This window comes from Coregonus lavaretus (genome assembly GCF_964263955.1).
Source record: "Coregonus lavaretus genome assembly, chromosome: 34".
In the NCBI taxonomy this organism is placed as follows: domain Eukaryota; kingdom Metazoa; phylum Chordata; class Actinopteri; order Salmoniformes; family Salmonidae; genus Coregonus; species Coregonus lavaretus.
The window spans coordinates 6,552,292-6,567,714 of record NC_140021.1 but is presented as its reverse complement, the minus strand read 5'-3'; the positions used below and the strand labels follow the sequence as shown (position 1 = coordinate 6,567,714).

Genomic DNA, 15,423 nt, shown 5'->3' with positions numbered 1-15,423 from the left:
TGACAAGGACCGACGAGTTGTGCATTACGAGTTGCCGTTCTGCGCCATTATTTGCCTGTTTGTGGCCCGCCTGTTAGCTTGCACGATTCTTGCCATTCTCCTTCGACCTCTCTCATCAAATAACTGTTTTCGCCCACAGAACTGCCGCTGACTGGATGTTTTTTGTTTGTCGCACCATTCTAGGTAAACCCTACACATGTCGTGAGTGAGACACTGGCCGGCCATTTCCGAGATACTGGAACCGGAGCGCCTGGCACCGACGATCATACCACGCTCAAAGTCACTCAGGTCACTCGTTTTGCCCATTCTAACGTTCAATCGAACAGTAACTGAATGTCTCGATGCCTGTCTGCCTGCTTTATATAGTCTGTAGGAGCTAACCATTTTCGTGAACGGGGTGGTGTACCTAATAAAAAGTAGAACATGCACACACACACACACACACACACACACACCTCTGACACATTGTCAGTGAGGCCGCCGCCGGAGCCTGCTGCACACAGAGACAGAGTGTGCTGGTGGAAACACGCAGGGCTATTTGAGAGTGATTGACAGGTCTCTATCTGGCAGTCCAGGATTATAGCTATCCCTCACACTGAGCTGGCTGAGAGAGACATTTAGAGTACAATAGAGGCCAATCACTGAGGCTGAACCTGAGCAATGGAGATTAGAGAGAGGGAGGCCCACTCCTGGATATAATGACAGACTGGCTTGTGATTGCGAGCATGCTTAATTTGGGAGTGGTTAAAGAAATTAACTAAATTAAATATCTATTATAGTTGATTAAAAGTCAATGTGAAAAGTTATTTCATAACTCTTTGGCTCTTAAACATAGATACTGTATGCATAGGTGTAACCCTAACATGCACAGTATCCTGTACAGTGTATACTGCCTCAGTAGTCTCTGACGTAACACCTATTTGTGTAGGAAACTTTACCTGTCTTTTTGGCAGGTCAATATTAAGAGGCACAAGCAGAACGTGACTTACGTTTGACAGTCAGGTCGGCATAACTGGACACGCCCACGCCCTTGTTTGAGTGGACAATGCAGCGGTAGCGTCCAGAGTCTTCCTTAGTGGTGTTCTCCACGTCGAACGTGGCGATGTAGCGGCGGGAGTTCACCGGCTTGGTCGCTCTCATCGGGGCCTGTCTCCCTCCGATACCCTGGTAGGAAAATACACAGCAACACACGGTCATGTAAATGTACATTACAAACACCTTCCCCATCCAAACTGGTTCCTCTCATTCGACAGATGACAAATTTAGTATTTTGCACTGACTCTTGTTAAACTTTGTTTATGAACTCAACACTGCCAGTATGGTGTAGACTAGAGGACAGTAGATTGTACTGCAGATTGAAGCAGTATACTGTAGACCTAGTGAAGAGTGCCTGCGGGCTATGGGGTCTAACACCATGGCTGCCGTTCTCCCTGTGCTAATCAGCAGGTTTACACATTCCGCTGGTGTGTTTATGTACGGGAGAGGAGTACGGGGCTGCCTGGCAGGCAACGCTAGTCTAGCCCACCTGGGAAAAGGCATCGGTGCAGAGGGTCACAGAGAGGTCAATCTGAACCGTTAACGGTCCAATACTTTAGATGGGAGAGAGAACGACAGACCAGACAGATATCCTCCTGGTCTTTATGTTAGGGGAGATATCCTCCTGGTGTTTTCTTTATGTTAGGGGAGATATCCTCCTGGTCTTTATGTTAGGGGAGATATCCTCCTGGTGTTTTCTTTATGTTAGGGGAGATATCCTCCTGGTCTTTATGTTAGGGGAGATATCCTCCTGGTCTTTATGTTAGGGGAGATATCCTCCTGGTGTTTTCTTTATGTTAGGGGAGATATCCTCCTGGTCTTTATGTTAGGGGAGATATCCTCCTGGTCTTTATGTTAGGGGAGATATCCTCCTGGTGTTTTCTTTATGTTAGGGGAGATATCCTCCTGGTCTTTATGTTAGGGGAGATATCCTCCTGGTGTTTTCTTTATGTTGGGGGAGATATCCTCCTGGTCTTTATGTTATGGGAGATATCCTCCTGGTGTTTTCTTTATGTTAGGGGAGATATCCTCCTAGTGTTTTCTTTATGTTAGGGGAGATATCCTCCTGGTGTTTTCTTTATGTTAGGGGAGATATCCTCCTGGTGTTTTCTTTATGTTAGGGGAGATATCCTCCTGTTGTTTTCTTTATGTTAGGGGAGATATCCTCCTGTTGTTTTCTTGTGACGCATGAAACTGGAAGAGGGGGTCAAACACAGCTTAGGGCAATACCATGAGAGGTGTGTCAGCTGTGTTTGTCTGCTGGTCTGTTTGGTGAGAGAGAGGGACAGAGGATCCTGTCAGCGAGAGCCGCTCTGTATGGTCTTCTCTCTGCGCCCCGGCTTCCTCACAGCCGTCACCACACACACACACACACAGGCCGACAAAACCACACACACACACAGGCCGACAAAACCACACACACACACAGGCCGACAAAACCACACACACACACACACACCGACAAAACCACACACACACACACAGGCCGACAAAACCACACACACACACCGACATAACCACACACAGGCCGACAAAACCACACACACACACAGGCCGACAAAACCACACACACACACACCGACAAAACCACACACACACACACACACACAGGCCGACAAAACCACACACACACACACAGGCCGACAAAACCACACACACACACAGGCCGACAAAACCACACACACACACCGAAAAAACCACACACAGGCCGACAAAACCACACACACACAGGCCGACAAAACCACACACACACACACACACACACACACCGACAAAACCACACACACACACACACACAGGCCGACAAAACCACACACACACAGGCCGACAAAACCACACACACACACAGGCCGACAAAACCACACACACACACACACACCGACAAAACCACACACACACACACACACACCGACAAAACCACACACACACACACACAGGCCGACAAAACCACACACACACACAGGCCGACAAAACCACACACACACACACATGCCGACAAAACCACACACACACACACAGGCCGACAAAACCACACACACAGGCCGACAAAACCACACACAGGCCGAAAAAACCACACACACACAGGCCGACAAAACCACACACACACACACACACACAGGCCGACAAAACCACACACACACAGACAAAACCACACACACACACAGGCCGACAAAACCACACACACACACACACAGGCCGACAAAACCACACACACACACACACAGGCCGACAAAACCACACACACACACACAGGCCGACAAAACCACACACAGGCGACAAAACCACACACAGGCGACAAAACCACACACAGGCGACAAAACCACACACACACACAGGCCGACAAAACCACACACACAGGCCGACAAAACCACACACACACACACACACAGGCCGACAAAACCACATACACACACAGGCCGACAAAACCACACACACACACAGGCCGACAAAACCACACACACACACAGGCCGACAAAACCACACACACACACAGGCCGACAAAACCACACACACACACACACACACACACAGGCCGACAAAACCACACACACACAACGGCCGACAAAACCACACACACACACACCCATGCCAGATGGGGGCCATTTGTTTGTCAGGAATATTTCTTCATTACTGTCACCAGGGGGGATTTCACTTAATGCTTAGTGTTTCATCTCCAGCCTTAACGAGGATGAAAGGCATTAGTTAACGGATAACACACTGATCTACCTCACACACTGTCAACCTACGGATAACACACTGATCTACCTCATACACTGTCAACCTACGGATAACACACTGATCTACCTCACACACTGTCAACCTACGGATAACACACTGATCTACCTCACACACTGTCAACCTACGGATAACACACTGATCTACCTCACACACTGTCAACCTACGGATAACACACTGATCTACCTCACACACTGTCAACCTACGGATAACACACTGATCTACCTCACACACTGTCAACCTACGGAAACACACTGATCTACCTCACACACTGTCAACCTACGGATAACACACTGATCTACCCCACACACTGTCAACCTACGGATAACACAGTGATCTACCTCACACACTGTCAACCTACGGAAACACACTGATCTACCTCACACACTGTCAACCTACGTATAACACACTGATCTACCTCACACACTGTCAACCTACGGATAACACACTGATCTACCTCACACACTGTCAACCTACCGATAACACACTGATATGCTCTCATTAGCTAGGTAGAGGTCTGTTCAGAGTAGGACCCTCATTTAGGTAGGTAGAGGTCTGTTCAGATTAGGGCCCTCATTAGGTAGGTAGAGGTCTGGATCTTTCCGCTCCACAGTAATGTCATGGAGAAAGGTGGAAAACACAGAGCCTCTCATTTCAGGTCCAGAGGTCAACCAAGGTTCAAGAAGATGTGCCATACACAATGAGTCTGGTAATGGCAGTTTGCCTTCATGTGACACCAACACTGTGGCACTAAGGATCTAAAATGACCCCATAGGACTGTTTAAGGTCAAAATGGACTCGCCTGTAACCAGAGGTTGTGGCTGACTTGTGGTCGACCGTTGACTGTGCACTGGAAAGTGGCGGTCTGCCTGGCGTTGACCTCTACACCTTTGATGTGGAGGAAGTGTGGGGTGTTCACTGCAAAAGAGATATACATACATGAATAACCAAAGCCATATTAAGCATGCTAAATACAGTATATGCATGTATTATTGTCTCATCCACTATCAGTTGAATTTAGTTTGAGTCTAACATTTTCATTCCATTCATATTGAGCATACCGTGGTTAAATTGAGTCGTTTTTTTCTTCAGAATTTCCATTTCTCAATCTATCCAGTAGGCCGGGCTTGTATATGGCATCTGCCGCAAGTCATACTAAACGGCCTATTATCCTTTAATCCCACCAAAAACAAATCACATTTCTTCTCTGTCGACGTTGGCCTAACCTTGGTCTGATCTCTTGAGCCACGCGGGGAGAAATCTGACGAGATTCAATCACAAAATGGATTCCATACTTTTTTTTTTTACCTTCTTCCCAGGAGGAGTCTCTGGGACAGCATTTTCAATCAGGATATTACAGTGGTGAGGAGGAGGTCAGAAGGCAGGGAAACAAGCCATGGTGAAAATATTGTAGCCGGGGGAAGTACAAACCTGTCGAATCTCTCCAGAGTTCAAGGATATTAGAAGAAAGTTTTCACAGACGCAACAATAGCGGGGGAAAGGCGAGTGGGGTGGGGGGGTAGGGGTCAGGTAGCAGATCAAAACAGGGCCATATAACGTGGCCAAAACCAAAAATGTCTCGCCCCTGTGTTCAGAGATCCCTGCGTTTTTGCGGTGTAATGGGGTAATGTAAGATTAATAAAGTTCATATTCAGTTTAGAGTAATTAACAATGCTTAGCATATTTATATGTTTTCCCTTTCTGTAATACAATTTATTTCCAGTGTTCTATTTGTGACACTCATTTGTGTATGGGTTGATGGTCACGATTTGTTACTGAATGTTATGGAATGCGCTCATATCTGTTGACAGTGATTGACGCCAGACTGGAGGTACAAGGACCCTGATTGTTATTGTATTCTGTGAAACGCGGCTGATTCTGTAGCAGCTGATGTTGTGAGTTCCTACAAGCCTCTCAGCGGCTGTTTCCAGAACATTGGTACTGTGAGATTAGAACGTAACAGCCTGCTTAGTGAAGGCCAGTTAGACATTTTCTCTGCTTCTGTGCTGGACGTGTCTCCCTGTTGCAACTTATAATTAAACTGGATTGATTTTGATTGACTTCATCAATGACTTCTCTCCTTTCTTTTTCCATCTTGAAATTCCCATTACAGAGATCAATACATGCTTCCTTGTAGCCTTGTTGATACGGTGTGTTTGTGTGTGTGAAGGGGGGTTGTCCCCTTAATAGTCCAGCAGCTGAACTAACAACAAAGCCGACATAGCTGGGCAATCTGACTCAATTTGAATGTCTAATGGAAGTTGGATCACCACCTCACTAACGCAGGGATGAAAGTCCATGCTAATCAAATTATGGAAAGGACTTTTTAATTAGCTCCCCCTTGTCTCTCCGTGTGGGCGGGCCCTGGCGGGCTACGACCTTGATTCTGATATCTGAGACGAGGTACACTACAGTACACGCCACGGAACTCTGCAGGTAGGCAATTAAAACAGCTCTTGTGAAGTAACGCGGCAGCCCTGATATCTTCCAGCTCAGCACTCCCCCAGTCTTTGGAGCTGAGGGCTAATGGTATTGCCTTGCTTCACCTGGAAAACAAAATGTGGACCAGGACCAAACTCAAAAAGAAGTCAACGTTCTCATGAGGCTAAGTACCTCTCTTTGTAATCGGTTGAGTGCCCTTGGAAAGTCACACACCACTCTACCCAGTGACGTTGTTAATAAAACACAACTAAACAAAACTGAAATGTGATGAAGAAAAATGTGAGATGTTTCCTCGTGTTTATATCTTCAGTCAACATAATGTGCGCGGTGTGAGGGCCGTATCTACACACTCTGAATCATCACACATTCTTTGTGGAGTGGTGTTCCTCGGCACCTGCCTACATGGCTAAGCAGATCTGGGCGTTCTATCAGAGGCAATTAGCCTAGCTTACTCACACGGAATTTCACAAATCTGGGGGAGGATTGTGTATCAGGGGGTCTTTCCTGGGGAGGAGAAGAATGACAGGAAGCTTGCTCCCCTCCCCTTTTTTTTGCCTTTGTCTCACTGGCTGTGTAGTATATTCTGGCTTCATTCATGTCACAGGATGAGCTGTGGGGTGGGGGGTGGGGGGGCTGAAGAGTGACAACTCAGTGACATGGGACAGGACTACATTTACATTTAAGTCATTTAGCAGACGCTCTTATCCAAAGCGACTTACATTTAGTGAGTACATACATTTTTCATACTGGCCCCCTGTGTGTGTGTGTGTAGCAGCGGAGACTTACTGCACTGGTGGCCTTGCAAGATGATGCCCTTGATGGCCAGTAGGCCTCGTTGTCCTGTGCTCACCGCCTCAAAGACAATCTGCAGAGGGGAGGAGAGAAAGAGTGGGGGGTGAGAGGTTGGCAGTTGGCACAAACATAAAGAGCATCCCTAGTGCACTTACTGTGATCTAGAAAGCTGGCCATAGAGAAGGCTCCTAACCTCCCAGTGCTCTACACAGTCCCCATCACGGATTTAAAAGCATTGGATGGGTGTAAGCATTGGTTGGAGACGGAACGTGCAAGTGCACAGAAAATAGTCAGAGATGGCTCCTGTGCTTCCATTCACTGTATGTTGAGTGAGGGAGAAGCTGGCAGCTGGAACAGTTTAAGGAGCCGAGGCGCTAAGGCTCCAAACATGGGGCATGAGTTAAGGGGCTGGGGAGAGAGGATTGGGTTACTGTTACATGGATCTTTTCCTTGGCCTGCGTCTATGATGACTGGGTCTATTTATATTCCTGAATCATGGCTTCCAGAGAGCATGCGTTAGCTATGAGGCAAGTTCTATGGGTTGGATTCCCAGTTCCTCCTCTTTATAGGATCTTCTTTATCGGTGTTGTTTCAGTCTGAATGGAATTCAACCATGTTTTCACTGCTGGTGTGAGAAAGAGTTTGAGGATGCACTCATCATAAAGATACAACCTTAACCATTTGAAAGTAAAAGTAAACATTTCCCAGTAGAGTGATGTCTGCTCCTCCATTTCCCAGTAGTGATGTCTGCTCCTCCATTTCCCAGTAGAGTGATGTCTGCTCCTCCATTTCCCAGTAGACTGACGTCTGCTCCTCCATTTCCCAGTAGAGTGATGTCTGCTCCTCCATTTCCCAGTAGACTGATGTCTGCTCCTCCATTTCCCAGTAGTGATGTCTGCTCCTCCATTTCCCAGTAGAGTGATGTCTGCTCCTCCATTTCCCAGTAGAGTGATGTCTGCTACTCCATTTCCCAGTAGAGTGATGTCTGCTCCTCCATTTCCCAGGGGTAGGACATTTACATTTACATTTTAGTCATTTAGCAGACGCTCTTATCCAGAGCGACTTACAGTTAGTGAATACATATTTTTTTTATACTGGCCCCCCGTGGGAATTGAACCCACAACCCTGGCGTTGCAAACGCCATGCTCTATCAACTGAGCTACATCCCTGCCGGCCATTCCCTCCCCCATCCTGGACGACGCTGGGCCAATTGTGCGCCGCCCATGAGTCTCCCGGTCGCGGCCGGCTGCGACAGAGCCTGGATTCGAACCAGGATCTCTAGTGGCACAGTTAGCACTGCGATGCAGTGCCTTAGACCACTGCGCCACTCAGGAGTACATGTAGGAGGGGGGAGGGTAGTGGTATAGAGTCTGTCTGGAGTCAGGTTGTCTGTATCTGTGTTCTTTCTTAACGGCTGCACCTGCGAGGGAATATACAGTGCCTTCGGAAAGTATTCAGACCCCTTGACTATTTTCCAATTTGTTACATTACAGCCTTATTCTAAAATTGATTTTTTTTTTCTCCCCTCATCAATCTACACACAATACCTCATAATGACAAAGTAAAGGTTTTTATAAGTTTTTGCTAATTTATTAAAGATTAAAAACTGAACTATTCCTCAGTACTTTGTTGAAGCACCTTTGGCAGCGATTACAGCCTCGAGTCTTCTTGGGTATGACGCTACAAGCTTAAAATACCTGTATTTGGGGAGTTTCTCCCATTCTTCTCTGAAGATCCTCTCAAGCTCTGTCAGGTTGGATGGGGAGTGTTGTTGCACAGCTATTTTCTGTTCTCTCCAGAGATGATCGATCGGGTTCAAGTCCGGGCTCTGGCTGGGCCACTCAAGGACATTCAGAGACTTGCCCCGAAGTCACTCCTGCGTTGTCTTGGCTGTTTGCTTAGGGTCATTGTCCTGTTGGAAGGTGAACCTTCGCCCCAGTCTGAGGTCCTGAGCGCTCTGGAGCAGGATTTCATCAAGGATCCCTCTGTACATTACTCCGTTCATCTTTGCCTCGATCCTGACTAGTCTAAAAACCTGTTTTCGCTTTGCCATTATGGAGTATTGTGTGTAGACTGCTGAGGATTTTATTTTATAATAATTTTATCCATTTTAGAATAAGGCTGTAATGTAACAAAATGTGGAAAAAGGGAAGGGGTCTGAATACTTTCCAAAGGCACTTTAATGTGCCGCGTCAGCGCTGTTGCGTTACCACGGTGACGGATCGAGAGGGCCGAATCAGGTTCTCACACTCCTGACCTTGCGGCCCACTTCAGAGGATTTCTGCTTACATTCCTTGTTATTCATTATTCACTGTGGATTTATTCCTCGTGTCACTATTTCTATTATTAGTATTTTCTCTTTATCTCTGCATTGTTGGAAAAGGACCCATAAGTAAGCATCACCTGTTGTTAATGAAGCACTTGACAAATACAATTTGATTTGTGATGTATTAGAAATCTAAACAGATTACATCCCAAGGACACAAATCAACTTAGAGGAGATAGCAACGCTATAGGCCACGCTTTACTTCCTGCTCCCATTCTACCCATGATTCTGTTCAAACTCCTTCAATACTTTACATTACATTTTAGTCATTTAGCAGACGCTCTTATCCAGAGCGACTTGCAGGAGCTATTAGGGTTAAGTGCCTTGCTCAAGGGCACAGACAGATTTTTCACCTAGTCGGCTCGGGGATTAGAACCAGCGACCTTTCGGTTACTGGCACTACGCTCTTGAACACTAAGCTACCTGCCGCCCTCACGGTGAGGTAGACAGCACCCTATTCCCTATATAGGGCCCTTGTCAAAAGTAGTGCACTATATAGGGAATAGGGTGCCATTTAGGATACAGACCATAACTGTGTGCATGCATCCCTCATACCAGTCTGATGCCCAAAGCCCAGAACTGGATGTCTAAATGATCTTTACTCCACTCCTCAAGCCTACCACATTAGCTGAAGTAGGATGTATTGTTGAGGGACCATACCTAGTCCAATGGAACCTGCTTAAAAATGGCCTTTCCTGTGTGTGTAACCAAGGAGGACCCAACCACACCAGTCCCAATGCACTGTAACCAGAGAGGATCAAAAGGAGAGTGATTAGCCACAACATTGTGGAGCTGAGGTCAAACGAGATGCCTTTATTAAAAACCATTCAAATGGGTTTTAGACTTCCGTCCTTCTCCCCCCTCCCTCTCTCTCTCGCTTCCTTTTGAGCGATGGCAGACGCCTCGGCCGCTAATTACGCCTTTACGACCGCCTAATTTTCAAAAAGGAAATGAAAAGTAAACACCAGCGTGCGAAATGTCACGACGTGACGCAGAGGTGATTAAACCACAGGTTGTTAATGTTTGTCGCCGTGGTGATGCTAAGCAACCTGCTCGACCCCGTCGGACCCCCAAACATCCCTCCTCCTCCCCGCCCTCCTCATGTGTTTTGGTTCAGCTCCTTCATTAGCTGCACCTCGTTAATGAGCTCAATTAGCCATGACAACGTTCATGTGGTTAGCGGGTGCTGGAGAACTAGGTTTGCTTTTCTTTTGTATAATGCGTAATCTAAAGTGAGTAGTGGTCCTCTGGTGTTTGTGTATTTCTGTATATTACTTTACTTCACTTTAGTGGAACTTCAGATTCTCCACATCTTTTACTAAATGTCTTGTCACTAAGTTTTTGAAACTTCCTAAGAACAAAAGGCTGATCTCATGCATAATAACAGACGTAGAAGAGATTACCCTCCTGGCTCACCCTCCCGGCTCTCTCACCCTCCCGGCTCGCTCACCCTCCCGGCTCGCTCACCCTCCCGGCTCGCTCACCCTCCCGGCTCGCTCACCCTCCCGGCTCGCTCACCCTCCCGGCTCTCTCTCCCACCCTCCCTCCCTCTCATCCCTCCCTCATTAAATAGTTATGCTGTGTTCCTTTACAGTTCACCTGGTAATTGTGATTGTGTCTAAAAATGGAATTGGAATAACAGAGCAGGCGGAGATGAACAATGCAAAATGTCAGGATCAAGTTCAGAGTGTGCCGGGCTGGGGAAGAAAATTACCATATTCGAAATGCAAGGCGTAATCAATTTAAAGTTTCTCAAGAGCGACCCAAACATTGCTATGGAACAAGACCTGTGCTGATGGACTTGCATTGTAAACAGAGGGAAGAGAAAACCATACGCTGTAATTACAAAATAAGAGACAAAGTAAGTTCTGTATCCCAGGTGGTTTTCATTTTAACAAACAGTTAAATATACTATGCAATTACAGAAACCCCTTAATTACTTGCTACATTGCTAATTGTGTATTGAGCTTTTGAAGATGACACTTTTCCAGTGTTGATCTCAGGGGGTAACAAGAAGTCACAATTTTGCATTCCTCGCAAATTATGCTCAGTTTCGTTTCTCGGGATGGCAGAAGAGAGAGAGAGAGAGAGAGAGAGAGAGAGAGAGAGAGAGATGCTCCTTCTGCCTAGTGCCTCTGTGAAACAGATGGAGGTGATTTCTCTGGGGAACGTGGAGATGTATTTATCACTCTTTACCACCAGTCTCTCTAAGGAAAACCTCACAGGCGTGTGTGTTTACATTGTGTGACAAAACGTGTCTAACAGCGAACACTGTGTGTTAGTGGGAGGATGGCGCGTCCCCAACCCCCCTCCACATACACACCACCAGTCTTCAATCTGAGGGTCATCCGTGGGGCAGATGACATATTGACTGGCTTACATGCCGGGTCGCTCAGCACACACTGGCAACGCTGACCCTGTGTGTGTGTGTGTGTGTGTGTGTCTGTGACCCTGTGTGGGAGGAAACCAAACATTTGGCGTGAGCGTAAATTTCCTGGGCTGGAAATCCACAGTGCCGCAGCCTGACGGCACGAGAAAATATTGGAGAGTGATGCTAGAAAGTGGTTTGACCTCCAGAGACCTTGGGAGATTGTATCTACTGTACTGCCATAGAGCTGCACTGACAAAACATGGACACTGACAGAGTTGAATATTATTATGCCATGCTAATGAAGGGTGTTTAAAGATGGATCTCTTGCTGGGACATGTCTGGGGTCTGATGGGTTCTCATCTCCACCCATGTTACCGCTACATCAGTCTGGATGTACAGCCCCCCCAGAGCAAAACAACACTCTACTGTTTCCTAACTGGCCACAGTACAACAGGACTTTGACAAAACCTTACATTTCCTGAACAGTAGGGCCCTTAAAGACAACCCTACCCCCTGTTCTATGTGCCCCTTTTATAGCCCCTCTCTATCCCTAGCCCCGGCCCTAGCCCCATTTTACTAACCCCAATCCCATCTCACCTGGTAGAAGTTAGGCCAGAAGGTGCTGACAGCCAGTTCCACCTGGCGCCAGGTGGGGTAGGCGGGCCTCGAGGCGTTCCACACGGGGATGCCCAGCGGACTGTTGTTCTCCTTGACGTAGATGTTGAGCTGGCCCGGGTTGGCACCCTCGCGCTGGCCCGCCACGTAGTACTGGAAGATGAGGCAGTGGGTGTCGTTCTCTTTGAGCTGGGGCATGAGCAGCTGGGCCTTCTGGCCCGAGGAACGTCCGCTGGTGTTGACCATCATGAAGGCCGAGCCTGGGGGGGGGGGGGGGGGGTTAGTCAGTGAAACCTCTACTGAACACATTAATACCTATAGATGACATGAATAAACTTGACTAGAAATCAAGTGTATTTAAGATGCCACCGATTCAAACTGAGTATTAAATGAGCGTGAGTTGCACCGCTAAATTCGGACAGTTATTTATGTCTTAAATATGAATTAGACAGGGCAGGTCATTAGGTGAGGTAATCCAGTACACACAGTTTCTGAACGGCCATGTCATGAACACATTTGACAGTTGGAGGTTCGATACAGTAAAATAGGTGCTGCTTTCAATGATTTACGTATGGCCTAATCAGCAGGCTACGTGTTTGTAGAAGATAACCTGGCCAGCTGTTGGATTCAGAGACAGGAAATATGACCTCAACACGTCGAACACAGCACATACTGTACGTTAATTACTGTATCCAAGCCTTCATGATGGTCTACCACTGCTGTGATTACGGCGACACTGACTCAAGGTTTGCTGATACTTTAACACAGCCTGTATCCGTCATAACAAGACCATGACAAAGGAAGGTAGAAGGGAAGAGAAGATGTCCGCCTCAGTCAGAACAACAGTTCATGAATAACCACAACGTGACATTAAGAGAACCTCTCCCATTCTGGCAACCCATGCCGAATAGCGACTCAGTCATAGAAATAGAATGAATAGAAAAGGCATCCCCATTCAAGTTGCCATGGTTAGAGGTTCCAAGCCTGTTCTATTCATTCTATTTCTATGGGTCCTCTCTGTGGACAAAGCACTGAAAGACCCTGGCGCTCTCTCAGCTCATTTAAAGGGCCTTTCAACACTTTTTAAAAAATGGACAAAAAGTGGAGTGTGGTGTTTGTTTAACTGCAAAAGGCCCCCGTCCGTTGCTCTGGTTCATCTACTAGGTGTTCATCATCTACACAGACTGGTATTCTGGAGCTGAGATGCAAGTCTAGATCTCTCTCTACAGTAGTTACTGTATATGCTGATTGTTGTTTCTTTCTAAAAAAAATGAGAGTGATGTACAAAACTAAATAAGAGTGATGTACAAAACTAACAGGGAGATAGAGTGTGTAGTAGAATGTACGGCCCACCAACAATCAGAATTCTCATTGAAATTCTCCTCACTAAGTGCAGTATGCCCAAATAGCACTGTGGCAAATCTCAAAGTCTCAAGTGTCACTAATGTACACAGCTCCATTACCTCTATTTATATATTTTTCAGAAACCCTGCATTTCCTTACTGAAGGTTCAGTTGCTAACATCCCCCGTCATGCCCTAAAAGCCTAGATGATGGGGAGAGTGAAGGATTTTGGAGGGGGGGGGGGGGGGGGGGGGGGGGGTCATAGAGACCCCAGGCACACTGATCCTGAGTGGAGAAGAGAACAAGGGGAGGGGCCACTTTGTCCCTGGCCTCCCTTCCCCACTTCCATTAAAGCCTGGAGAACGCGCTCTGCCATGGCAACGTTGAAGTGCCTAGCACATAGGGCTTCAGCTTCTCATTGGCAGAACTCATTAGTCCATTTGTGTGCCGGCGTTGGCCTTTCAGGGCTAGAGTGCAGAGCGGAAGGAGGAGTGGGAGGAATCGATACGGTCTGGAGGTAGTGAAGGGTACACTATGGACAAATCCAGTAGCAACAAATGGACGCCCTTGACCATACCAATTTTTGGGATTGAGGGCCGTTATTGAAAAAGTTCTCAAATTCTAATTACCAAGCCAGTACCTAAGATGGTGAAAGGGTTGGTGAAACAAGAAGAGTTAGCTTTGAATGGAAGTCTGACGACGATTGGAGGACCATGTTGGGGCAAAGACTGTTGTTTATTTAGTCCACTTTAAAACAGAGCTGTGGCCTTAAACATTCAACCTCTTCCTACTGTTTACAATGCTCGGAAGGATCTGAGGCCTTCAACCTAAAAGTGCCATCTACTCAGGTGGTGAGCAAGAGAGACGTTGAAGAGCTCTATACATGCAACCAGTTTGTGCTTAACAAGCATATGATCAGATGTTCTGCTGCTGTACACAAGTTTCACTGTAGTTGTCGCTCCAGCTTGTCATCCAAGGTGAGTCAGTCTCTCACGCCAGGGTCCTCCGCCGGACTAGCTTCCTCTATATAATTACACAGAAAACTACGATCCAATGATTTACCTCTCTCCCTAGCTGTAGTATTAATAAGACAGAGGCTCTTGACCTCAAAAAGCTCAGATGACACCTCTCTGTCGCCCCTGGCGATGGACACACTAGTACATCTGACGATGATAGCGACCAAGCTCGAGGCACAGCACCGGTTCCCATGGCCACCAGATCACCGGCGTCAACGATTTCTCCCAATTAATTTCATATTACAATGTTTCTGGCATGGCTGCTGGTTGTTAGTACACAGGGAGACTGAGGAGTATTGAGCTGGGTCATTATAAAGTATGTTGGCAAGTTCATTGCCAAGATAAAAATAACAAAATGGTGTTTGTAGATACAGTTTAGGAGAGTGGTCCAATGTACCATTTTCTTGACAGCCTTATCAGAAAAGCGCTGCTTCCTCAAGGGATTCAGTCTTTCATAACTCATAAATTAACTTCTATCTCCAATCCTTGACATGATATCTAAACTACACCTTTTAATTAATAGAGTCCTCACTAATGTGCCTTCAGAGAATAGCGTTAAGCTGCATGTTAGCCTTCCGTTTGGTGTCTAGCCAACAGGTATATGCCTGTCATTAGCATAACTCCTGTACAACTTTGCCATGATCAGAAGCACCATTTTTTTCCTTTCCAACTCACTTGTATATTTATCCACAAGAAAAGAGGGACACCCTTTCATAAGGTGGCACATTCTCTTCCTGGTTTCATTGA

General features: G+C 46.7%; 1 protein-coding gene across 1 annotated transcript in view; it reads right to left on the bottom strand.

The window, feature by feature from the left end:
• The window catches only part of LOC311109258 (receptor-type tyrosine-protein phosphatase mu), a gene marked incomplete at its 5' end in the record, with an annotated part of 292,145 nt that overhangs the window by 173,619 nt on the left and 103,103 nt on the right, over positions 1–15,423 (bottom strand). Inside the window, 4 exons of the mRNA XM_084152095.1 lie at positions 990–1,164; positions 4,574–4,689; positions 7,000–7,078; positions 12,300–12,577. Of these exons, the coding sequence (XP_084008221.1) occupies positions 990–1,164; positions 4,574–4,689; positions 7,000–7,078; positions 12,300–12,577 (648 nt within the window). The remainder of the gene's footprint in view (positions 1–989; positions 1,165–4,573; positions 4,690–6,999; positions 7,079–12,299; positions 12,578–15,423) is intronic.